Raw genomic sequence first — 23,495 nt, 5'->3', positions numbered from 1 at the left:
AACTTGAAACAGTCCCAGCAGCACTCCTCCCCCTCCCCCTCCCCCAGACCTCAGCCACGCCTGTTCTCCCCCTTCCAATATGGTCTCACTCAGGGCCCTGACTTCTTGAAAATTCACCCCGGTCTCCAGCTCTCCTTTACCACCCAACACCCTGGGCTCACTTTTGGATAGGAAATAAACTCTTTATTTTTGTAGTTTTTGGCTCTGGCTGTTTCTGGAGGTTGGTCTGATAGCCCCAGGGCTTTGGAGGAACCTACACGATAGTCACTCCCCCACAGTACCCCAGGGCCCTGTTGCTGTCTCTAGGAGGGCAAAGGTGCCAACCAATCCACTTGGCACCATGTTCACGCCACCAGAGGCCCCAGAGATGAGGCAGAAACCTTAATGAGTCACTATGGGCCCATTACACCCACCCTCCCCCCAACCTGGTCAAAGCCACAGATTCAGACACGGTATGTGGGAAGGGCCCTGACTCAGGTCCACCTCCAGTCCTGGAAAGGTGGCCCATGGGACTCCCCACCAATCCTGCATTAACCGATCCTCTACCTGTTGCAAGCTAGGTACAGCAGGGTCTGGAGGAAGCCCTTGTCACCAGCCAAGAACCTGCTAGGAATTCCGCTCTGCCCCATCCCCTTTGCTCTCCTAAGGTCTCTCTTCTTTCTTAGCTTTCACTTCTCTGATGATCACTGCAGGGGTGGGTATTATGGATGTTAGAGGCACCCTGGTGACCAGATATGGGCAGCTTTGTGGCAGGTTGTCCCAGACAGGTTGCCAGGTCGATTCTCCAGCTCAGGCTCCAGAGTATGATGGGTGTTGGCTGGTGTCATAGCAACGAGGCCCACAGCTGTCTATAGGGAGAGCTTTGATTCCATACAGGTTCCGAGTAGTGTCCCTGGGGGTGGGATGCAGAAGCAGAGGAGATGCTGGTCTGTGTTGGGGGGTCGGGGGCGGGCAGAAGCAGAAGTGGTCCTAATCCATACTGAGGGGAGCAGAAAAAATAGAAATAGTCCTGATCCATAGGAAGGGCAAAGTGGGGACAAACAGAAGTGGTTCCAATCTGCATTTATGGATGTATGGGGAGCGACAAGGCAGAAGTGGTCTGGCTCAGTATTTGGCATCAGAGACAAGAGCCGGTTCTGGTTGGGGATGGAGAGAGGCAGGGGCAGGGGCGGAGGTTGGGGTTGAGCCAATGGCGGAGGGTCCCGGTTTACGGCTGGGCAGTAGCAAGAGCTCTCCCTGTGATCCTACCCAGTAGCCTCCAGAGAGCCCTTTCTATAGCGCTTCCATCATCTTTCTCATCTCAGAATGTCCCCAACAGTCGGGCTCCCAGAACTGACTTGGCCCGAAAGCTTGGACAGGGGCTTCTCCGCGTTAGCGAGTGCTTAGGGCTGGTCCACGCGGCCTTACGTGCATATTCATTCACACCATGTTTTTCCTTTCCCAATTCTGCACACACAGCCTTCTGCACTCTTGCAACGCTCCGCCAAACGCCTCCCCTCGGGGTGCCTGGAATCCGCGATGACGCGGTCGGCAGGCCTGGCCTTAAAGAGTTCCCGGCCGGGCTCCGCCTAGCCGGCCGCCGGCTCCACCCTAAGCCTAAGTCCCAGGCGGCCACCGGCTCCTCCCAACGCTGCGAACTACAAGTCCCGCCGCCCTTCGCGCGCGCTCTCCCGCCTCTCCCGCACCCCGCGCCGGGACCGCCTGAGAGTCGGCCAAGAGTGCCTCCCATTGGTCTCTCCGCCCTGTCAGTCGCCTGGGAGTATTGAGGGGCGGGTCGGAGGTGGAGATCCGGATCCGGAGCGGCTGAAAGGCGGAAGTGGAGGCCGGAGCCTGGGACACCGCCGGGGGGAGAGGAGCGGAGCCTGTCCGAGCCCCGGCCCCAAGTAACGCCGCCGCCCCGGAGCCGCCGTGAGTGTGCCTGTCCTGGGACCCAGTGTCTCGTTCGTGTTGAAGCCTCTCCGGGGCGGCCCTTCCTCCCGCCTAACCCTGGCTTAGGGGGATACTGACCCCTCCCCCGACCCGTAGCCCCCTCTTAAGGGGCTCCCCAGGCGTCGAGCCAAAGCGGGGGGGATCTCTTCTTTCCTTCCCTTCCCTGCCCTTCGTGAGCCTTGGGAAACCCCTATGGCTGTCCTCTGGCCTGTCCCGGTCCGGTTGTGGGAGGGAGAGACCCTAAGTTCCTCTCCCTCTGCTCCCAGAATTGGAGGAATCTTTGTCAAGTGTGAAGGAGCTTGTCCCCCTTCTCTTTTAGAGGTAGCCAGGAGTGTTGTCTGTCGCCTCTCTTGTCCCCAGCCCGCCCCCCCCCCCCGCCCCGTCCCGTCCCGTCCCACAAAAACAGTTGTCGCTCCAGCCCTAGAGGAATTTTATCTTGATTTCCTGGGGCTGGGGCGGGGTGGGGGGGGGGTCCTGGCTGAGACCGCTCCCACAACTCCTTAACTTCCTCTCTTTTCTCAAGCCAGAGAGCCACCCAGGATCTCAGCAGAGTTTAAAGTCTGGGTCACTCTTTAGGAATGAGCTGTCTTCTCCGTGCCTTGCCCCCTGAGCCCCCAGCCCTGTCCTCTGGTTGTGTTGTGTCGTTCTCTGAGTGTATCTCTGGCTCTTCCTGCCTCTGAACAATTTAGCTGAGGTTTGCTCAATCCTAGCTACAGATCACATAGATCAGGGTGGATCTGCCCATTCATTATCATCTCTCTCCCCTCCTCCTCCCGCCTTGCTGGAGTCTCAGCCCTGTCCTCCCAGAGCCCGTGAGTGGTTCCAGGCTGCCTCAGAGGGACTGCTCCTCTTGGGACTGCTGTCTGTTGGTCCTTAGAGAAGAGGAAAAAGACCAAAAATAAGGAGTCTGGAACTGAAGAGTCCTGGGCTATCTCTTTCCCACCCTAAACACACACGCTCACCTCCCTGATCAACAGGTCACACCACTTTTAGTCCTAGGGTCTCTCTCCATTCCCTTCTGGGCTTGATCAAGTAAGTTGTAGATTGCAGAGGATTAACTTGATATCACAGTCGCACCTCTGGGTCCTTAATGTGCTAATTTTTGTAGCCCAAGGAATTCCCACACATGCCACAAAGTGCTGTTTCCCCTCACCTTTTCTGAGAGACAGCCCGTACTGACATCTGCTCCGTGTCCCTTGCTTGGGACTTAGGTGTGTGAAATGGCTGCTGTCTCAGACCAAGCTGGGAGGTTCTCTGTTACGTGGCCAAAGTACAGGCCAGAGACTACACCTTAATGAGAGCAGCCTGACTCTGAGGCCATGACTGACCCTTGCTATCTACAGTGGAGGAAGGGAGGGAAGACCATGCTATCTTTGGGAATTTCTGTAGCTCTTCAGTGTTCTGGGCCATCTTTACTGCCCTTGGATGCTACTTAAAGTTGTTTCGTCTTGAGATCTTTTTGACCTCTTCTGGACAATCACCAGTGTCTGACTCCTACAAACTTTTGAGCTAGACCTGGGATGCACTCCTTTCATTTTTTATGGAACAACAAGAAAAGTTTCTTGTTAGAGTCAGCAGTCGAATCACAAGCTCTCTCTCTCTGGACTTCTTTGGAGGGTTGTTGGAGACTTCTATGGCCAACCTAGTTTGTCTAATCTGGTCAGTCTGTGCCCCTACTCACCGGCCATTGGTCTCTGACCAAACTTACCTCCTCAGTAGTGGGCTGTAGTTTCTGGAACTCTTTGGGAGTCCCAGGATGAGGCTGGCCAGCCTTCCGAGGGGACCTTCTTTGTCTGGACTTGATCTCCCAGCTGTGATTCTAAAGCAGGCTTTTGAAGGAGAAGCTATCCCTTTCAGAGAGACAGGAAGGCACCAGTGCCCTGAGTGGTTAGGTGGCCACTTCTGGCATCCACAGATTATAGAGTCCAAGCAGAGATCTGACACTGCTTGGCAGAGAGGGAGGGCTGTGTGTGGGACAGAAAACCCTCCCCTCTGATGCCCTTCCTCTCCTGCTTGCCTCTTACAACCAGTGGGTCTTTTTCTGCCTTTATACTATAGAAGGGTGGTAACAACTAATTTTTATAAATCAGTCTGAAGTTGCCAAGTTCTTTTCACATGTGTTCCTCACATGTGTTCCTGGGAGATTGTGGGAATTGTATCTCCACTTTAGAGATGCTGCTGAAGGAATTTAAGTAGTTTGTCTTAGATCACACAGTTAGAAAATGGTAGAGCTGGATCTTGGGATTAGATGTGCCTCATCTTCCCTAATAGCGGGTCCTCCTTTGGTCTGTTTGTGGAAGGAATGGACATGCGGGTGAGCAAGCAGTGGCCCAGGTGCAGATCCTTTAGCCTCCTCATCAGTGGCACTCCTCCTCTGCTTCCGGTATTCTTCCCCAGCCCTACCCCACCCTCCTGTCTTCTTTCTCCTCTGCCTCTGGGGACCATGGCAGTTATGAGTCCCAAGTCAGTACTCTTCAGGGCCTGAGAGTTTGCTCACATCTGCATGCCATTAATTTCTTGGGAACCTGAAAGTCAAGATGGCTAGAAAATGAAAGTAAAAGTGAGTGGACTCAGGGGTCCCTCTGGGCAGGGTGGAGGGCACAGAGAACTGGTGGAGCTGGCCTCTGCTTAGCCCCCGCGATTCTCCTCTGGGGCTGCCTGCTGCTTGCAGTGGGAAGAACGTGGCTGTCTACCAGGTGCTGCTTTCACTAGGATTTACATGGAAACACAGAGTAAGGTCAGAAATTTAAATTCAGCCCCACCAACCAAGTACGTCTTAGAAAGACCCTTCTTCTTCTAACCCTCGCCTGGTAAACAGAGAGGCGGTGTGGTGGGGTGGAAGGCACGAGAGCCTTAGAGTCAACCAGGCCTGAGTTGTCATCTGGACTCCCTCATTTACCAGTTGCGTGGCCTTGGGCTTGTTACTTGACCTCTCTGAGCCTCTCTTTCTTCCAGTGAAATGGAGATACAAAATATCTTGCTGAATTAGAAACAAAGGGTAAAGCTAGTCCATTCCCTGGCACAGGATAGATAATCACAAGGTCCATGGAGTTTTGAAGGTACATCATAATTCATCCCTAGGATTCTGATTCAACATTTCTACCAGTTTTCACTGTGATGCTCAGTGCTATGATGGATGGTTCCCATACTGTCTTGTTCCATAGATGGTGAACGGAATTGTTGTGGGTTCTATTCCCATTTTACTGAAGAGAACGCTAAGACCATGACTGTGCTCCTCCCACTGGGGTTCTCAGACCCAGTGGATACTCAGAGCCACAGATCTTTGCATCTTCTAGGCACTTCAGTCTTATTCAGTTTTCAACATTTTTATACCAGAACAATCCTGGATCTGTTATAGATTGGAATGCAAAGTTTGCATGTATTTAAGCTAAAACAGGAAACTTGAGGACAATATTTTGATTGCAGCAGGCTGCTTTGGGTTCGATTCCCAGATTCCTGGAAGTTTGCATTTTCTCTCCCCCAACTTGAGTCGGGATACTTTTGTTGGGGCCATTTGAGAAACACCGATTCAGGTAGACTTTGTAAACTAGGATGTCCCCCAACCCAGGTAATAGTGGTTTCAAGAGCCTTGGCAGGGGAGAATTGGAATATTTCTTAAGGAGTTCTCTGCATTAATAGCTTGGTTCTGTAAAGGATTAGTTTTCAGAGTAAACATCCCCATCTCTTGTATATAGGAACAATAATCCAAATACAAGCTAAACTTTTTGAGTTTTGCTTCCGATGTGCCAGGCACTCTCTTGATCCTCACAACAGCCCCAGGAGGAAGGTACTGCGTTCAGTCGCCAGGTTATGGTGGGGACTCCGTAGTGAGTGGCAGAGCAGGGGGAGAAAGTCTGTGCTCGGATCCCTCCTCACCCTGTCTCTGGGCTCACTGTGTGCTCTTCCCTTTGCGTGGAAGGCCCTTCTCCACCTCCTGCCTGGGAGCAGCATCTCCCAGCTTTCCTCTCAAAGCGCAGTGGGAACATCACTTCCTCTGTGAAGCCTCCCCTCCCTTGAAGGAGGCTGAGGGCTTTTCTCTTCCCTGTGCTTTCCTCTCATTACTCCTTGTCTGCCTTCTTGTCTAGTGTGTGAGCCCTGTGGGGGCACCGATCGTGTCCTGTTTTATCTCTGTGTCCAGTCCCACCGTGACACCCAGCATGGTAGGCTGTGGTTGTCCAAGGAAAGGGCAGACATTCAAACCTCCCCTTGAAGCAAACGCCCACCCGTTTCCTCTAACATACACAACGCAGATGTGGTGAACCTGAGATTCACGCTCACGTCCCTCCGATCCCAAAGCCCGAGCCATTTCTTCGTCCATCCTCCGCAGAGTTGCTCATAGATAAGAGAGCGGACAGGTAAACAGGATGAACGCTACAGTACAGACGATATAGGGGGTGGAGACAGGTCACAAACTAAATTTCCAGAGGGTAGAGCTCTGTGTCAGGCACAGTTTCATCAGGAAAGGCAGCATGGCTTTGGCCATCCATGGTCTGCTGACCACCTTCCAGCATACATGTACCTGGTCAGTGTGCCCCCGCAGCCGTGTGTGGTGAGGCAGCACCGACCCCAGGTCAGGGCTGGGCAAGGGTCTATGGAAGTGAACTCAGCTGTGGTCCCTGGGTGCTCCTTTGCATATCTGCACAAAGCTCATTCTTGAATAAGTGTGGGCCTAAGAAAGGGGTGCCAGCAGAAAAATTGCAAAGGTAGTAGTAGAGTTTTCTCCCAAACCTCCACACCTGGTTTCCACTGTGATTAACATCTTACATTACATTGTACATTTGTTGCAATTATTGAGCCAGTTATGATACATTATTATTAACTAAAGTCCATACTTTATTCACATTTCCTTAGTTTTTTGTTTTTTTTTTAAAACAATGATCAGACATTGATTCTTTTTTTTTAATTAATTAATTTATTTATTTTTGGCTGTGTTGGGTCTTCGTTTCTGTGCAAGGGCTTCCTCTAGTTGTGGCAAGCGGGGGCTGCTCTTCATCGCGGTGCGCGGGCCTCTCACTGTCGCGGACCCTCTCGTTGCGGAGCACAGGCTGCAGATGCGCAGGCTCAGTAGTTGTGGCTCACGGGCCTAGTAGCTCCGCGGCATGTGGGATCTTCCCAGACCAGGGCTCGAACCCGTGTCCCCTGCATTAGCAGGCAGATTCCCAACCACTGCGCCACCAGGGAAGCCCCACACATTTCCTTAGTTTTTTTCTAGCGTCCTTTGTCCGTTCCAGGATCCCATCCAGGACACCACGTTACCTTTAGTTAGTCTTACCTTTAGTCATGTCTCCTTAGGCTCCTCTTGGCTGTGACAGTTTCTTAGGCTCTCCTTGATGTTGATGACCTGGAGAGTTTTGAGGAATATTGGTCAGATATTTCATAGCGTGTTTCTCAGTTGGGATTTGTCTAATGTTTTTCTCATGGTTACACTGGGGCTATGGGTTTGTGGGAGGAAGACCTCAGAGGTAAAGTGCCATTCTCACCACATCATATCAAGGGTGTGTACAATCAGCGTGACTTACCACTGTCAGCGTCAGCTTTGGTCACCCGGCGGAGGCGATTTTTTTTTTTTTTTTTTTTTGACTGCGCTGGGTCTTCATTGCGGTGTGTGGGCTTCTCAATGCGGTGGCTTCTCTTGTTACGGAGCACGGGCTCTAGGCGCGTGAGCTTCAGTAGTTGTGGCACGCGTGCTTAGTTGCCCCGCGGTATGTGGGATCTTCCCCGACCAGGGCTCGAACCCGTGTCCCCGGCATTGGCAGATGGATTCTTAACCACTGCGCCACCGGGGAAGTCCTGAGGCGATGTTTGTCAGGCTTCTCCGCTGTCTCCCCTCCCCCTTTTTGTGCTGTCCTCCCTGGAAGGCAGTCCCTCTGTGCAGCCCACGCTTGAGGGGTGGGGAGTTACGCTCCTCTCCTCCAGGGCAGGGTATCTACATGAATTACTTGGAGTTCTTGTACACAAAAGATTTGTCTATCCTCCCCCATTTATTTATTCAATTATTTATATCACTATGAACTCGTGGGCATTTATTTTACACTTTGGTTTATAATCCAGTACTACTTCATTTTATTGTTCAAATTGTTCCAGCTTCGGTCATTGGGAGCTCTTTCATCTCCCTTTGACCTACCCCCAACATCTTGGGGTTTTTTCGTTTTCATTTTTGTTAGCACTTCCTTACTTTTTGGCGCTACAAGATGCTCCAGGCTTACCTTGTGTATTTCCTGCCCTGGTCCTAGAATCAGCTGGCTCTCCAAGGCCACTCCCTTTTTAGTAAACGCTTCCTCTCAGTTACGTTGATATGGAGTTTTGTGGTTGGAGTTACGTTATTTCTCCTCTTGATGGTTAGTTGTAGTCACCGAAGCCTCCAGAGGTAGGTGAGGTGGAGCTGCGCCTGGGAAATCCACCCCTGGAGACTCCTGGGAGCGGACCCCAGTGGCAGGCGGTTGCTTCTGCATACTTCTCCTACCCCTGCCTAATGCTTTTTGACTGATCCAAAAATGGTCGGATTTGGTATTTACTCTGGAGTTTACTATCCAGTTGGGAAGGTGAGGTACATAATCGTTCAGTATTTCAGGTGCTAAGTTCTCCAGCTAAACCTTCCAGGTCTGGTAGGCGAGTCCATGTGGTCTGGGCCAGCTTTCTTTTGCTACCATTCAAAAACGGACCTCCCCTTTGGGAGGGTTCATGCAGGGTTTGTGGCTCCAGGCAGGCTCAGGGCAGGCTGTCACTTTGAGCTGTGATCCTGAATCATTGAATAGCTTAAATCCTTCCGTTGTACTGTCATCCTTATGAAGATGTGTAACTTGAGCCCTGCTGGAAACACTAACTTGGGATCTTAACAGGAGTTGGTTTACAAGCCTCTTGCCTTCTATTCATAGCTCCGTGTGTGTCCCCTTCAGGTGGCTCTGTCAGAAGCATCCCAGGCATGGGGGAGGGCGTGGGTGGCCTCTCTAACCCTGGCTGCTCTCCTAGTCATCAAATTGCTCTCCGAGCTGCTCCGAAGGCTGTGGTGATTAATGATACCAATTTCCAAACCTCTAGCATTTGCAGCCTTGTTTTTTAAAAGGAACTCTGGTGTCTTTGTCAGCTGTCCTAGTCCTGTCCCCTCCCCCTCTCCACCACTGAACTCCTTCTTCCCTTTCCTGAAAGAGGCTTTGAAATGGAAGGAACGGCATTTGGGCTTTAAGATGTTTTGTGTTGTAGGGCTTTTTTTTTTTTTTTTTTTTTTTTTTTTTTAAAGAGTTCTTGATTTGCCTGGTTAGGGGCTTTAACTCATTGTTGATTTTTTTGGTTGGTGGTGGTCATTCTTGTGGCTTTGGAAGCCAGTCTCCAGAGAATACAAGGTTATGGTTGTTGACAGGACATAGGACGTCAGCTGTGAGCTGCTCCTTTTTCTAGGGCACTGGTGAAAGTTGTTGTCTTAGTCTGTTTGGGCTGCTATACAAAATTACAACAGACTGGGTGGCTTATAAACAAGGAAATTTATTTCTCACAGTTCTGGAGGCTGGAAGTCCAAGATCAGGGGGCCCTCCCTCTTCCGGGTTGCAGATTGCCGACTTCTTGCTGTGTCCTCACATGATGAAAGGGGCAAGGGCACTCTGAGATTCTCTTTTAAAAGGGCACTAATTCCAATCATGAGGGCTCTGCCCTCATGGCCTCACCTCCCAAAGGCCCCACCTCCAAATACCATCAGAGTGGGGATTAGGATTTCAACATAGGCATTTGGGAGAGGGACAAAAATATTCAGACTAGAGCTGTTGTCCTATTCAGCATTCTTTCCAAATGAGGGGCACTGAGGAATGGGGTTCAGGGAAACTGGAAGCAAAAGCAATACGTGAATAAATAGTGTTTGAACGTTTATTCGAGGAATCCACTTCATAGGGACTTCCCCGCCGCGAACATTTATTTATCGAGATCTTGCTCTGAACGAGGCCCTTTGCTGAGAGTCTTCAGTGCATCCTTTACCCAGCAGCCCTGGGAGATGGGTGGTGCTAACCTCTCTATTTTACACGGGAGGAGATGGGTTTAGTGACACAACACAGAGTCACCCTAGGAAGTGGTGGCTCCAGGACTTGAACTGAAGTTTGACTCCAGCACTCGTGCTCTTCACCCCTGTGTAGAAGGAACCTAAGAGGTCCTGTCTGGGGTGGCGAGGTGTCTCCTCCACTGGACTATGGCTCTGTTAGGGGATCCAAACCGTCTGGCGGATGGATGTGTATTGAAGCCTTCAGCTGCCCTGTTCACTTGCCAGACCTAACCGGGCTGTACCTACATCGCAGGCTCGGTTCACCACACTTATGAACACCCACTGTGTGTCAGGTTTGATGTTATGTGCTGTTAAAGGGAAACCCATAGTCTGCCTTTGAGAATTTTGTAGCATGATCGTTTCATCTGCAACATGCCCTTAGTTTCTCTCACTTTCTCATTCCCAACCCTCAAGCCCCCAAGTTCTTCAACCTCTTGCCACCCACAACAGTCATGAAAATTTGGGGCTATGAAGTAGAAGTGTGATTCATTCATCGAAACCTGTTGAGACCCATTCATTGCCTGATTTCTTCACTTCGCCCTTCTACATTTTGTTCGACAAAAATTTAAGAAAGAAAACATCAGCCTAAGATATTGTTCTTTGGCACCCGGGCTCCTGAGAGCAGCCATCATCCCTCAGGTCCCACAGCAGGAACTTTGACCTTGTTTCTTGTTAGTTGGGCAGCCTCTGACCATAGCGTGTGTGGTGTCTGAGCAGGAGGAATTTGGTTTTGCTAGATCTGATACCTGATTCTCTTTTCCCCTGCTTGCCTCTGACGCATGACCTCTGCCCTCTGCTCTCTGTTTAGGAGCTGAGGGCAAAACAAAGAGGGCGGTAACTTAAACTGACTTTTTTTTTTTTTTTTTTTGTAAAGACAGGAAGGGTTTGTGAGAGGTGTCAGTTGTTGATGTGAGTAGCTCGATAAACAGGTGTTGCTGATGATGCTGACTTTCAAGCAGAGGTTCTTGGAGTCTTTCTGGGCCTGGGGCAGCAGCAGAAGCAGCAGCTGTCCAGGCTGGTACTCCTGGCCCCTGCAGAGACCTTCCCAAGACAGAGGGATCGACGGGCCCTGTATTGTTGAGATCCTGGTTAGCACCGTCTGAGGAAATAGTAACTGCATGAGCATAAACAGCTCAAACAGAGTAATCGTGAGGCTTGTGGGTCAGCTGGTCTCCTACAGCCGTCCTGACTGGCTTCCACATGACCTGTGCTGCGTCCTGGGGCCATGGCAGGTATAGGTTGTGGCCAGGGAAGAAGCTGAGCCTTGTCCAGCTCTCTCTGTGTTCTCCCTGGCACCAGCAGGTGACGAGCTGGGGCGGTGGGGGGGAGGTGAGCCACCACACAGCCTTGGTCCCATTCCCCCCGCACCCCGTACCCCGTACCCTGTAGCTGGATGCGTGTGTGGGTTTGTGCCACCGAAAGTGCCAAACTTCAAATTGGGCTTTTGCTTGAGGCTTCTTAGAGAGCTGCCCTACATGGGGCCGGAGAGTCTGCCACAGCCTTGCTGGCTGAGGTGTGCTGAGCCGGAGGCCAGGCCCTCTTAGGGAGATAGGCTCTTAGGAGTAGCACTCGTAGGGCCGAGAGCCCCCCGGTGCCTCTTCGAATCAGTAGGCAGCACGAGCCTTGCCTGGTGCAGCTGTAGGCAGACCGCTGTCTGGCTGGCTTTCCCCATGACCCCGCCACCCAAGCGCCAGGCTCCTCTGTGGCCAGCGGGGCCAGTGAATGAGAACCCTAGAGCTGCCCCTGAATCCCGGGGCCCTTCCACAGATGGTACGGGCGGCCACACTGGCCAGGCTGTGTCAGCAGATCCCTGTAGATAAGCCCCTGCCCCCCAGCAGCCTTCCTCCCCGTGGGCACAGGAAGAGAGGGACTGGAGGTTTTCATCCTGGGCCTGAAAGTTAGCGCTGACTCTGCTTCTCCGCCTCTCCAGGGAGCCCGTCTGTGGTTGAGAGCTGAGAAAGCAGCTTGGAGATCGGAGAAGGATTTCTTGGTGCTCTTGCTGGGGCAGGGCCCCGAGAGGCTGGGGGTCTGTCCTCAAGAGTGGCTTCCACCCAACTCGGCCTGGCATCTATGCTGAGCGACACAGCCAGTCTTCCCGACAAGGGAGAGGGCTGCAGGAGCAGCTGTGCTCTGTCTTGGCTGCTCCTGGCACAGCTCCAGGTTCAGCCCGGACACCGGGCAAGGACCACTCGGTCATGTGTATCCAGGGTTTAAGCCTCTTGGTGCCCCTGCACACTGGCCCCTTTTGCAGGTGTTGGTGGAGTTCGTGGACTCCATGCTCACAGGCGTCACTGTGGTGCAGGAGTCTAGGCACTCAGCCCCAGTAGAGTCTTACTGTTGAAAGGGGAGTGAAGTGAAACTGCTCCCAGTTAAGAGAGTTGGGCGGGCTGGGGCAGATTTAAGGGCCTGCCCCAGCGGTAGGGGGCCCCTCTCACTCTCAGTCCCCCTCTGGGATGATTTCCCTCCCTTCCCCCTGGAAAGGGAGTTGTCTTGCTGTGGCTCTGTAAAGGCAGCATACCCGTCCCCTCCTGCTGCCGTCTCCCCTAAGCCCCCTACCTACTGGTGGGAAGAGGCTACAGCTCTGGCCCGACACATCCCGTCAGCGTTCTCCCCAAATCTCAACCTGCACTGTTAAGCTTCTGGCTTCCAGGGCCCAGCTTCTTCTGTGACACGCTCCAGGTGAGACACAGGCTCTCTGTGTGGCAATTCCATAGTCCTGGTCACACGGGAAGACACCCCTCTCTTTGATTCCACCCCTAAACCCCTTTTCCCTCTGCAGATACGCTCTGGACTGGTTGGGGAGTGTAGAGCATCACACCATCATAACCTCTTTCTCCCTGCTGAAAAGACTTAAGCGTTGGCTTCTCTTTTTACTATCATGAAGCTTTAAACAACTTTAAAATTCTTTAGCTCACAGTTAAGTACAAACAATAAATATATTCTTAATATGTATGCAGCAGGCACATTTGTTTATGCTGAATCCTGCTATCTTGCCCCTTATTTGTTTGGGTATCTTTGTTCTCTTTTGGTCCTCTTCTAATTCAGACATCATCTTTTTCATAGTCTTTTTTTTTTTTTTTTTTTTTTATGACTGCGTTGGGTCTTCGTTGGTGCGCATGGGCTTTCTCTAGTTGCGGCGAGCAGGGGCTACTCTTGCGGTGCACGGGCTTCTCATTGCGGTGGCTTCTCTTGTTGCGGAGCACAGGCTCTAGGCACGCGGGCTTCAGTGGTTGCGGCACACGGGGTTAGTAGTTGTGGCTCGCGGGCTCTAGAGCGCAGGCTTCAGTAGTTGCGGCGCACGGGCTTAGTTGCTCCACGGCATGTGGGATCTTCCCGGACCAGGGCTCGAACCCATGTCTCCTGCATTGGCAGGCGGATTCTTGACTACTGTGCCACCAGGGAAGCCCCTTTTTCACAGTCTTTACTCTGAATTTTTTTATACTAAGACAGAAAATATTTTATGTACAGGGGAGCTAGATTGGTATCATATATCTAAGCTTCAATTTTTCACTGTTGTATGCAAAATTCTATACCAGCAGCATTTTTAACCTTTTTATTGACATGTAACTTACATACAAGTGAAGCTTACAAATCTTTTTTTTTTTAAATAAATAAATGTATTTATTTGTTTTTGGCTGCGTTGGGTCTTTGTTGCTGCATGCAGGCTTTCTCTAGTTGTGGTGAGCGGGGGCTACTCTTCCTTGTGGTACGCGGGCTTCTCACTGCAGTGGCTTCTCTTGTTGTGTAGCACGGGCTCTAGGCACGCGCGGGCTTCAGTAGTTGTGGCTCACAGGCTCTAGAGTGCAGCCTCAGTAGTTGTGGCTCACGGGCGTAGTTGCCCCGCGGCATGTGGGATCTTCCTGGACCAGGGCTCGAACCCGTGTCCCCTGCATTGGCAGGCGGATTCTTAACCACTGTGCCACCAGGGAAGTCCCGAAGCTTACAAATCTTAAGTGCATTTTTACATTTGTAGACATCCATGTATCTACTTCCCAAATCAAGATATAGAACTTTTCCATCCAGCAGCGTCTTTTTTAAATTTGATACAAACTCCTTTTCCCATAGTTAAAAGCCATATTTTATTAAAGCATAGACGGAAGGTGGTGGCCTCATTATTCTTAGTGGATGTGATGACGTTATTAATATTCTTGGGTTTTCTGTCTCTGATGGTGGAGCCTTGCTGGAGTCATGAGTCCTGGGCTCGGGCTCTGCCACCACCTGGCTGTGACCCTGGGCAGGTCACCTCACCTCACCTCACCTCCATCTCCTTCTCTGTAATTATGAAGAGGAGTTTTGCGCTTTGACAACCAGTGAGTCAAAGCTACTTAGTTAGGCTCTTAGTAGTATAACAACCCTGCCGTTCGTTAGTACCTCATCTTCAGAGGGGTACTGTACCATGCACGCTATGTGCTGTTTCATTTAACAACTCTGTGTGATTGGTATTAAGTAATACCATGTTATAGATAAGGGACTGAAGCTGACAGCGGTCACTCATCTGCCTTGGCCAAGGTCACTCAACTAATAAACGGTGGAGCCAGGCTTTAACCAAACCCAGTTCAGCCTCCCAAGTCCTGACTGCTAGTTGTGCTAGGAAGGAACGTGGGGACCTCATGGGGCTCTTGGCTTGTGTCGCTTCAGATTCTTCTTTCCTCTGTCTCTGCAACCAGCTCGAGGCCTGCGTAGTCCTGCTGTGAGTCTGCCCTGTGGTCCTGGGTGCCAGTAGTGGTGGTTTTCCCCTTTGAGGACGAGCTGTGTTCTTGAGTCTATGGGTAAATCATCTCCCCTGCTGTTCTGAGCGTTTTAATGTCTTCCACCTTAGCTTTTGAACCTAATTACCTCTCCTGTGTCCCCTGATTTGTTCATTTATTCTCTTTAAGCTAACAGGTTGCTTCTGATGTCCTCTTGCCGAACTCTCAGTGTGTTAAATATTCAGGAATGCGTTTATCCAGAGTAAAGTGTAGCTGAGGAGCCACTGGCCAGAACCGCCTCCAGGGGCCCTGGGCGGGCTTGCTGGGCTCTCAGCACCACGCCCTCCCCCTCCTCTCCCTGTCCTGGTCCCAGGCGGCCCCAGGCTAAGCTTGAGTGAGCAAGTCTAGAGCAGACCAGCCTCTGGCCAAAACGAAATCTGGTTGGTTTCGTTAATCTGCTCACTATCCAAGCTGTGCCGGGACTCTCAGCTAGAGGAAGTCTCCGAAGCAAACAGGAAGCACGAGAGACACCCACCAGCTGGAATTGCTCACTCTTTACCAGAAGGACAAAGAGTATGAAGTGGGTGACTTCATGGATTAGAGAAGGGAAAGGTGAACATTTCGAGTGGAGGCTGGGGGGAGGGGCGACATTCCAGCAGCATGTCGCATCTTGGAGAAGGCTTCAGGTGTTGAATAAAGCCAAGAACCCGTCTCCGTCCCCAGCCTCATCCACCTGGATTGTCCACGGTACCCATCTGGGGGGCGCCTTTCTGTTTCTCACATTCCTCCCTCCTTCCTGTGTCAACTGCAGCTCTTGGGCTTAAATCAGCCTCCTAGAATCACTTGGGGATTATTTTATTTTATTATTTTATTTTTTTTGGCCGCGCCGCACGGCTTGTGGGATCTTAGTTCCCTGACCAGGGGTTGAACCCGGGCCCTCAGCAGTGAAAGCTTCCAGTCCTAACCACTGGACCACCAGGGAATTCCTGGGGAACTTGTTTTAAAAACATTGATTTCTGGGCTGCACCTCTAGAGATTCTAGATTCAGTTGGTCAGGCTTATTCTCTAAACGCCCTGGGTGATTCTGATGAAAAAAGTTTGAAACCCACTGACCTACAGTGTCCAGAGCAAGGAAGAGCAGCGTCCTGCTCTTCTTTCCTCTTTCTCTCCCCCCTTGGCCCCAGGATGGGCTGGGCGTGTGCCCATTATGCCTGTTCACGGGCCAGAGTGTTTAGGAGCTCTGATCCCTTCTGCCCTTTCGTGTGCCCCGTGGGGAAAGGTGTAGGATGCCCCCGTCCTCGAATTCTCTCCCGTTTCCCGTGAAGACGTGAGGTTGGGAGTGGTGCTTGTTCTCGTGGCCTCTGAAGAAACCAGGTTTCTGATTTGGAGTGTGGCGGAGGGGGTCATGGCAAGGAGGGGCCCTCGAGGTGCTGCTCTACCCATTTCAGCAGCTTCATGAAAATATCCGGGAGGAAATTCATCCCACTCGTGTGTTTTTCCTGGTGCTGGAGAAACTGGTTTTTAAAAATATATATATGTTTTTTGCCTATTCTGTATCTTATAAGGAACTTTGACCACAGCTTTAGCTCTTAAAGGGAATTGGATTTTGGTCTGAAAGAAGGCTTTTACTGGGGACTTCACTGGCGGTCCAGTGGTTAAGGCTTCGTGCTCCCAATGCAGGGGTCACGGGTTCGATCCCTGGTCGGGGAACAAAGATCCCTGCAAGCCACGTGGTATGGCCAAAAAAAAAAATTATTAAAAAAAAAACGAAGACTTTTACTGTGCCATTTTGGGTTATAATTCCATCATTTGACTGCGCCTGTGGGTAATTCTAGCTGCTGGTTCAGGAGGAAAGAGTCCCACAGTGGGCCTGCCTCCCCCAGACAGCAGGCAGGCTCAGTGAATTCACCTTTACCACCTGCCAGGGGCTCCGTCTCTGATTTCCCAGTCTTGGGAGGGGAGGACATAGGGCTTCCTGGGGCTCTGAGTGTGGCCTTTGCCTGTCTGAGGCACCTCCATGTCTCCATGTGCCCTTCATGGCAGAATCAACTTCCTCTGTGCTTTATTGTCTGGGAAGGTTCAAGACCTCTGCTCACGTGATCACTAAGTGGGTCCAGGAAAACCACGAGGCAACAGGCCATAAAAAAATGCTGTGTGTGCCTGCTCAGGTATCTGTGGAAGGCAGGACCAGCATCCAGGCAGAACATGTCACCAGGCAGTTTGCGCCAGGCGGAGCACCTAACAGCGCTTAAGAAATGCAGACACAGGCCCTTCTCCAAACCTTCATCGGATCTCCGGGGGCTGGCTGCACAGGTGATTTTGTTGTGCAGACAGGGTTGAGAACCGCTGCATGAAAGTTATTTGTCTCTTCTGGCTTGTTTAAAAAATCAGATTCTGTCTGGGCAGGTTTGGAAACCCACTGGTTTGATAGGGACGAGACTTAGATGTTACCTCTGTTTTTCTTGACTTGTAGATGCTGGTTATCTCCTACCCCAGTGGCCCTCAGCCCCAGCTGCTTTGGTTTTCTTGGAATCAGAGTCTTCACCTCTGTTCCCCTCACCCCACTCATTCATACCTCCTTCTCCAGTGCCCCAGCCACACTCTGTTGCCCGGCCAAGATTATGTGTCACGTGGATTCGTGGTAATAACCAACCTGTAATTCCATCGTGGTTTCCCATCATTGCTGTGGCCTGGCCTGGCCCTGGGCGACTCCTCCCACTGGTGGCAGCAATACACAGGGACTACAAGATCACTGTGACTGTCAGCCAGAGCCAGCCCTTGCTGGGCCAGCAAAGCTGCTGCCACAAAAAGAGTCTCATTCACCCAGCAGCCCGAAACCAAACACAGAGGGTGGGCGTTGCCTCCACCGTTCTTCCTACAGCCGGGAGGATGGCTGGCGTCCAGGCTCCGTCACCATGTGCTGGGTGGCCTTGAGCAGGGCATTTAACACCTGAGCGCAGGCTGTTTATCTGAAAAATGGGAGATGGTTTTAAAGCTTAAAGGAGGTAACGGTTGTGCAGTTGTTCAGTAAATGTTAGCTGTCTCTGAAAATCATTTCATTTGGTGAGCGCTCTTTGAATTCCCTGTTTGTCCAGAACATAGAGAGGAAGGCAGCAAAGAAGCCAAAAGCACAGACCTCACCTCAAGGGCCATGGTGTAGAATCTTGCCAACATCATTGACCGGGGTGAAAAGAGAAAGCATCTTAAACTATAAAATATTTCAAAACTGGCATTTCTTGTCACTAATTGAGATTCCACCACCCCCCCCCCCCATGCTTCCTTCCTTGTACTCTCGGGGAATAGGTGGCCCCCGCTTCAAACCTCTTTTCCTTTAGTGACGTCCAGAAAGGAAACTGTTGTTCCTGGTTAGTGAATCACTCTTCCTGAAGCTCACTTTTTAAATGAGTTGCTGGGAGAACTTGGACGTGGAGAAACGATTTGAGGTTGCACAAAGCAAGCCCTCTGTGCCTGCTTCTCGCATGAGCACAGACCATTGCTTCCCACAAACGTTCCCCTCTTCATTCACACCCCGTCCTTTGACTGTCCGGGAACGCGCTCCCCGCGCTCAGGGGCAGGTCAGGGCTGTCTTGCTCCGAAGACCCTTCCTGCATAGACTCTATTCTGCGCAGGGCAGTCTCATCCAAACCTTTTCTTCTCAGCTTAGGTTCAAATGCCGCACAACGTGTTTAGGACACAGTACCTACTCACAGTGCTCGTTTGTCAAACATTCTGTGTACGTTCTGATACCTTTTAGTATAAGTCTTCTAGAGGCTTCTAGAGATAGCCTCCTCATCCTTAACAGTTCCAAAACTTAAAAAAAAAAAAGTTGGCGCCTCCGAAGGTACCACTGACTGAGTGACTAAGATGTCAGTGCAGGAACCCCAGCTGCCGGGTGTGCAGGTCTTGGTCTTGGTACCCGTGTTTGTCTCCGCCCTCCCACACCTCCCCCTCGTCCTCCCTCAGCCCTGCCTCTGCCAGTGGAGAATGGAGCTGAGGTCTCTATTTAAAAGGGAAATTTGGCAGCTGTTCTGACTGCCAGCAGAGCTCGCTGGCTGTGGTGTGTGTTTGGTTTTGTGTGTGTTTGGTTTTTTAATGCGTGTGAGACTTCTGGCCCATCAAAAATGAGAGAGCTGGGGGGAAGAGGCTCAGGATGAGGGAGTGAAATAAGGCTTTGATTCCAGCCTCACACTGAGACCGGAGATGGCAGGACAAAAAGGCTCTTTTGATAACGACTTGCACCTGGCCAGGCCCTGGTCCCTGAGTGCCCACGAGGTTGGCCGAGCACCTTGTCTGAGGAGCTTCCCACCGGGACTCCCCGTTCCCTGGTTGGCCTCACCACCCACTCTGGCTTTGCACAGAGGCAGGCTGTGATCTGAGCTACCAGACCGCAGGTCCACTGTTTGTTGAGCTAGATCCTAGCGTCTCCTGAGCCATTTTTTGGTACCCTGTGTTGCCTGTTGACTTAACTGTCACCAGGCTGGCAGATGCCCATTCCTCTCCTGTGGGTGTTTATTTGTATGTGAATGTACATATCTGGGGATGGGAAGTCAGTGTGTGCGCTCAGAACTGTGAGCCTAGAGTTGGGAGACCACTTTTCCCTTCACTGTCGGACGGCCGTAGGGCCAGGAGATGTGTGGTACAGCCTAGTTAGGGCTCGTGTCCTAACTTGCGGAGAAGCCGGGCAGGGGGTTAGGGAGAGGGGAGGCAGTCAGCCAGGTCATCAGGGCAGGGCAGTGACCTGTGGTTTAGGAAGGGCTCACTGGGTGGCAGTCTTTGGCCTAACCCAGCACTTCGGATTTCTCCCTTGCAGTTGGAGGCCCCTCCCCACTAAGTGCCTCTTTGCACAGCGCTGGCCCCCGCCCCCACGCTCACCAGCACCACTGCAGCGGGACGGGCCATGGCGGGTCGGGGAGGTGCAGCACGACCCAACGGACCAGCTGCTGGGAACAAGATCTGTCAGTTTAAGCTGGTCCTGCTGGGGGAGTCCGCAGTGGGCAAATCCAGCCTCGTCCTCCGCTTTGTCAAGGGTCAATTCCACGAGTACCAGGAGAGCACAATTGGAGGTGAGTGGGCCCGAGAGAGAGGGGGTGGCCTCAGGGAAGTCGAAGAGATGCCTTGGCGTTGAGGAGAAGGGAAGCTGACTGCCCAGAGGCTAAGCATGCCTGGGGCAGCAGCACCTCGCCTCATCTGGGCCCTGGAATCAAACCCAGCAGCTGGTCTCCATGTCAGAGTCCCAACAAGCATCTAGTGGGAATTAGCTGAGAGTCGAAAACTGCCTTCCTCTCCTGGTTCTACCTCTTGATTTCTTTGTGTGGCCCCGGGTACACCCTTCCACTGGCCTGGGGAGGGAGAGACTGCGTCTGCCTCTTTGAGGGTTCTTCTTACCCCTGCCCGGCGGTGCATCTACCCCGGCCTCCCCCACGTTCCAGAATGGGGAAATGGCCTCGTGAGTGGGCTGGTGTTTCTGAAGCTGCCCTTTACCCCTTCTTGATCTCAGAGCCCGTCATTGATTTCCCAGTGGTCAGCATTTAGCACGTGAGGGTCTGGACTCAGCCTCCTGCCTCAGTGCCAGTACACACCCCGAGGGGCTGGGGCCGACCTTGGGCTTGAGTCATCCATTTTCTACCCTCTTGGTTGGTAGGAGGTTTCCAGGCAGCTGGAAACAAAATAGGCCGTGTCAGCAGTCTTCTGCTGCCTCCTCAGCACTCGAGTCAGGAGCTGGAGAGGGGAAGTGAGGCGGTGCCCCAGGCCCCTCGGGGGGGAGGAGGGGGGAGGGCCGACACGGAGAGCGGGCTTCCTGCACAGAGCCGTCGGGATCCTCTGCTGGGACTCCCACCTGCCAGTCCCAGCTGCGGGACTCCTTTGAAGCACGTGCACAGGTGCCGTGTGTTCCCCTGCCTCCTCAGGCCAGAGATGGGGTCACTGCGTTCCCTGAAGGTCCAGCCAATCAGGAATAAAGTCGAGGGCAAAGCCGAGGGTGGCGGCTAGCCAGCGTGCCTGGGGGTGGCAGGGGCCTTGGGAAGCCGGGTACCCAGCCCCCGCCTGGCAGTAGCACGGCGTGTACTTCAGTCTTCCCCAGCGTGGCTGAGTGTGTGTGAGTGTCCTCAGGACACCGAAGGCCAGCGGTGGCCCTGGGCTGGAGCAGACGGAGGGACTAGGCCTGTTCTCTGAGCGGAGGGAGGAGGAGGAGGAGCGAGGGCCCACCGTTTTGTGCTTGGAGCCAGGTTTCTCCTAGACTTTCCCTTTCCTGCCCCTTGCCGCTGTCCTTCAGAGAGGGCTCCTGAAATGGCTGAAGTACAAGCAGGCTTCCCTTCTCCTCCCACTCTTGCCTGGCTGGGTCTGTAAAGCCAATGCAACCCCCAGCCCCCTCGACTCACAGAAGCGCCCGCTCCGCCTGCCTTGCTCAGCTGCTCTGGCCGCCGGGTTGGGGGTTTTCGGGCTTCTAAGTGCCAGAGCCTGGATGGCACAGTGCAGATACGTGAGGGTGTCTCCTCGGCCCCTCTGCACCTGGTAACACTGCCCTCCCTCTTCCAGCGGCCTTCCTCACACAGACCGTCTGCTTGGACGACACAACAGTCAAGTTTGAGATCTGGGACACAGCTGGACAGGAGCGGTATCATAGCCTGGCCCCCATGTACTATCGGGGGGCCCAGGCTGCCATCGTGGTCTACGACATCACCAACACAGTAAAGATTTTCCCTTGCTTCTCGACCCTTTGTTCCTGAATGGGGGGTGGGCACATTTCCTCTGGTGTTTGGGGGTGTCTCGCCAGAATCTTCAGGGTGGTGACATCTTAGACACCTCGGCTCTGCCAGCGCCAGCTTCTCCAGTGAACAGCCCTGGGCAGAATGCCTGCTCCGTCCTGTTGACGCTCTGGCCCTGTCTCCCCAGGATACGTTTGCACGGGCCAAGAACTGGGTGAAGGAGTTGCAGAGGCAGGCCAGCCCCAACATCGTCATCGCGCTCGCGGGCAACAAGGCCGACCTGGCCAGCAAGAGGGCCGTGGAGTTCCAGGTGGGGGACGGACCAGGCTCGGGGGGAGGACGAGCCAGCTCCACTCGGCTTCCCCAGGCTGCTCGGGCTTTGTGAAGGGCTGCGTTGGGCGGCAGCAGGGGGGCTTCTGTTTGCTGTCCCCTCACGGCTCGAGCATGGGCCTAAAGGGGATGCCGTCCACCACTCCGCCTTCTCTGTCAGTGGTGGTGGGGTGTGTGTGCATGTGGATAGCAGAAGCTTCAGCTAATTTTTTCTGTGAACTGGTTTTTTAACGAAACGGTGAAAAAGACAGACTTTTTCAGGTAATATGTGCACATAGGAGATTTTAAACTGCACGAGAAGGTATACAGGATGTAATTTGGGTCTCTGACCCTAGAAACTCAATCTCCCTTCCCCCAAGTTCCTCGCAGTTTCTTGTCTTTCTGGAAACATGCACGAGCGTATGAATCCCTTTCTTTACATACTATATACTTAACTTTTTTATCCCTCCCCACCCGATGGACTTCTAGGTTGTGTGTAATTGCAAAAGACTGGAAATAGTGCCATAGTCGACATCCACATACTTTTGTCCAAATGTGCAAGTGTATTTGTAGGATAGCTTTCTAGAAATATTTCCTAGCCTAGTGATTTTGAAGAGCAGGAAGGCAGAATGGGCCTATGGAGACCTGAGTCAAACTTCTGCCGACGTGTGTGAGCTGAGAGGTGCTGTATGTGAAGTGGGGAACTCAGAGCAGGGGCGCCTTAGGCCTGAAAACCCCTGTGTTGTCTCTGTTGCGTGGAAGACACTGTGATCAGGGAAGATTTTTATCCTGGGCCTCAGCCCCTGCCAACTGTCAGTGTTTCCCTCCCACCCACTTTCTCACCTCCATCCAAATCAGGAAGCACAAGCCTATGCAGAGGACAACAGTTTGCTGTTTATGGAGACATCAGCAAAGACTGCGATGAACGTGAATGAAATTTTCATGGCAATAGGTAAGTTGCCTCGGCTCCCCTCCTGCAACCAGGGTGTGTTACTTGCCTGCTGTTCTATAGTAGGTCTGTGGGGTCCCTTCACCAACAGATCTTTTACCATTTTTGATACTTTGATAAAATTGTTTTCTTTTTCATCTGACTCTCAGATATAGATAGCTCACTCCAGAAGTTTCTAAAGCCTGGGCCAAAGTCTCACCACTTCACTTCCTGACCCTGCAGCGTACCACCCACCTAAAGCTGTACATCACCAGCCCCCTACCCACTTCTTAGGATTTTTGGGGGGGCTCATTTGGCTCTAGAGTCATCCTGTGTGGGTTTGAATCCTCGCTCTACCACTTACTAACTCTGTGGTCCTGGGCAAGTTATTTAACCCCTCTTTGCCTCAGTTTCCTGAAAGACCCAAAATGTACTTGGCACATAGAACACACATCCATCAGGATGCTGGTTATCACTGATTGGGTGGTACCCAAGTGGACTTGGGAGAGTACTAGGGTTCCCCCAGAAACACCCATCTTCCCCCTCGTCTCCCAAACAGCTAAGAAGCTTCCCAAGAACGAGCCCCAGAATACAGCTTGTGCTCCGGGCCGGAACCGAGGAGTGGACCTCCAGGAGAACAACCCTGCCAGCCGGAGCCAGTGCTGCAGCAACTGAGCCCCCCTTACCTGCCCACTGCCCCCACCTCCTCCGCCTCGACGACCCGACTGGAATCCACTCTAACCAATCGCACTTACCAACTCGGGCCACCACTGGGGGGCAGGGGGAGGGGCCCACCATGGTTTCTCCATATCATTTTGATCATAGGCCGGAGTGAGTTATTCCACCTGCACCTTTCTGTACAAATACTAATTCAATTTTAAGTCTTAAGTCACTTTTTTAATATATATGATCTG

General features: G+C 52.3%; 1 protein-coding gene across 1 annotated transcript; it reads left to right on the top strand.

Moving 5' to 3' along the window:
* The first annotated feature begins 1,781 nt into the window (after positions 1-1,781).
* Positions 1,782-23,469, top strand: RAB5C (RAB5C, member RAS oncogene family). Its single transcript, XM_059906529.1, has 6 exons — positions 1,782-1,908; positions 19,451-19,703; positions 21,175-21,326; positions 21,532-21,654; positions 22,512-22,605; positions 23,141-23,469. The coding sequence occupies exons 2-6, from the start codon at positions 19,538-19,540 to the stop codon at positions 23,254-23,256; spliced, it is 651 nt and encodes a 216-aa protein (XP_059762512.1). The 5' UTR covers positions 1,782-1,908; positions 19,451-19,537; the 3' UTR covers positions 23,257-23,469.
* Positions 23,470-23,495: the final 26 nt, after the last annotated feature.

This window comes from Balaenoptera ricei, chromosome 20 (genome assembly GCF_028023285.1).
Source record: "Balaenoptera ricei isolate mBalRic1 chromosome 20, mBalRic1.hap2, whole genome shotgun sequence".
In the NCBI taxonomy this organism is placed as follows: domain Eukaryota; kingdom Metazoa; phylum Chordata; class Mammalia; order Artiodactyla; family Balaenopteridae; genus Balaenoptera; species Balaenoptera ricei.
This window is presented reverse-complemented; position numbering and strand designations above follow the sequence as displayed.

Bases quoted from the DNA above. Each gene is read 5' to 3' on its own strand.
- RAB5C (XM_059906529.1), top strand. From the start codon at position 19,538: ATGGCGGGTCGGGGAGGTGCAGCACGACCCAACGGACCAGCTGCTGGG. The intron at 19,704-21,174 runs GTGAGTGGGCCC...TCCCTCTTCCAG, and splicing joins CCAGGAGAGCACAATTGGAG to CGGCCTTCCTCACACAGACC. The intron at 21,327-21,531 runs GTAAAGATTTTC...CTGTCTCCCCAG, and splicing joins TCTACGACATCACCAACACA to GATACGTTTGCACGGGCCAA.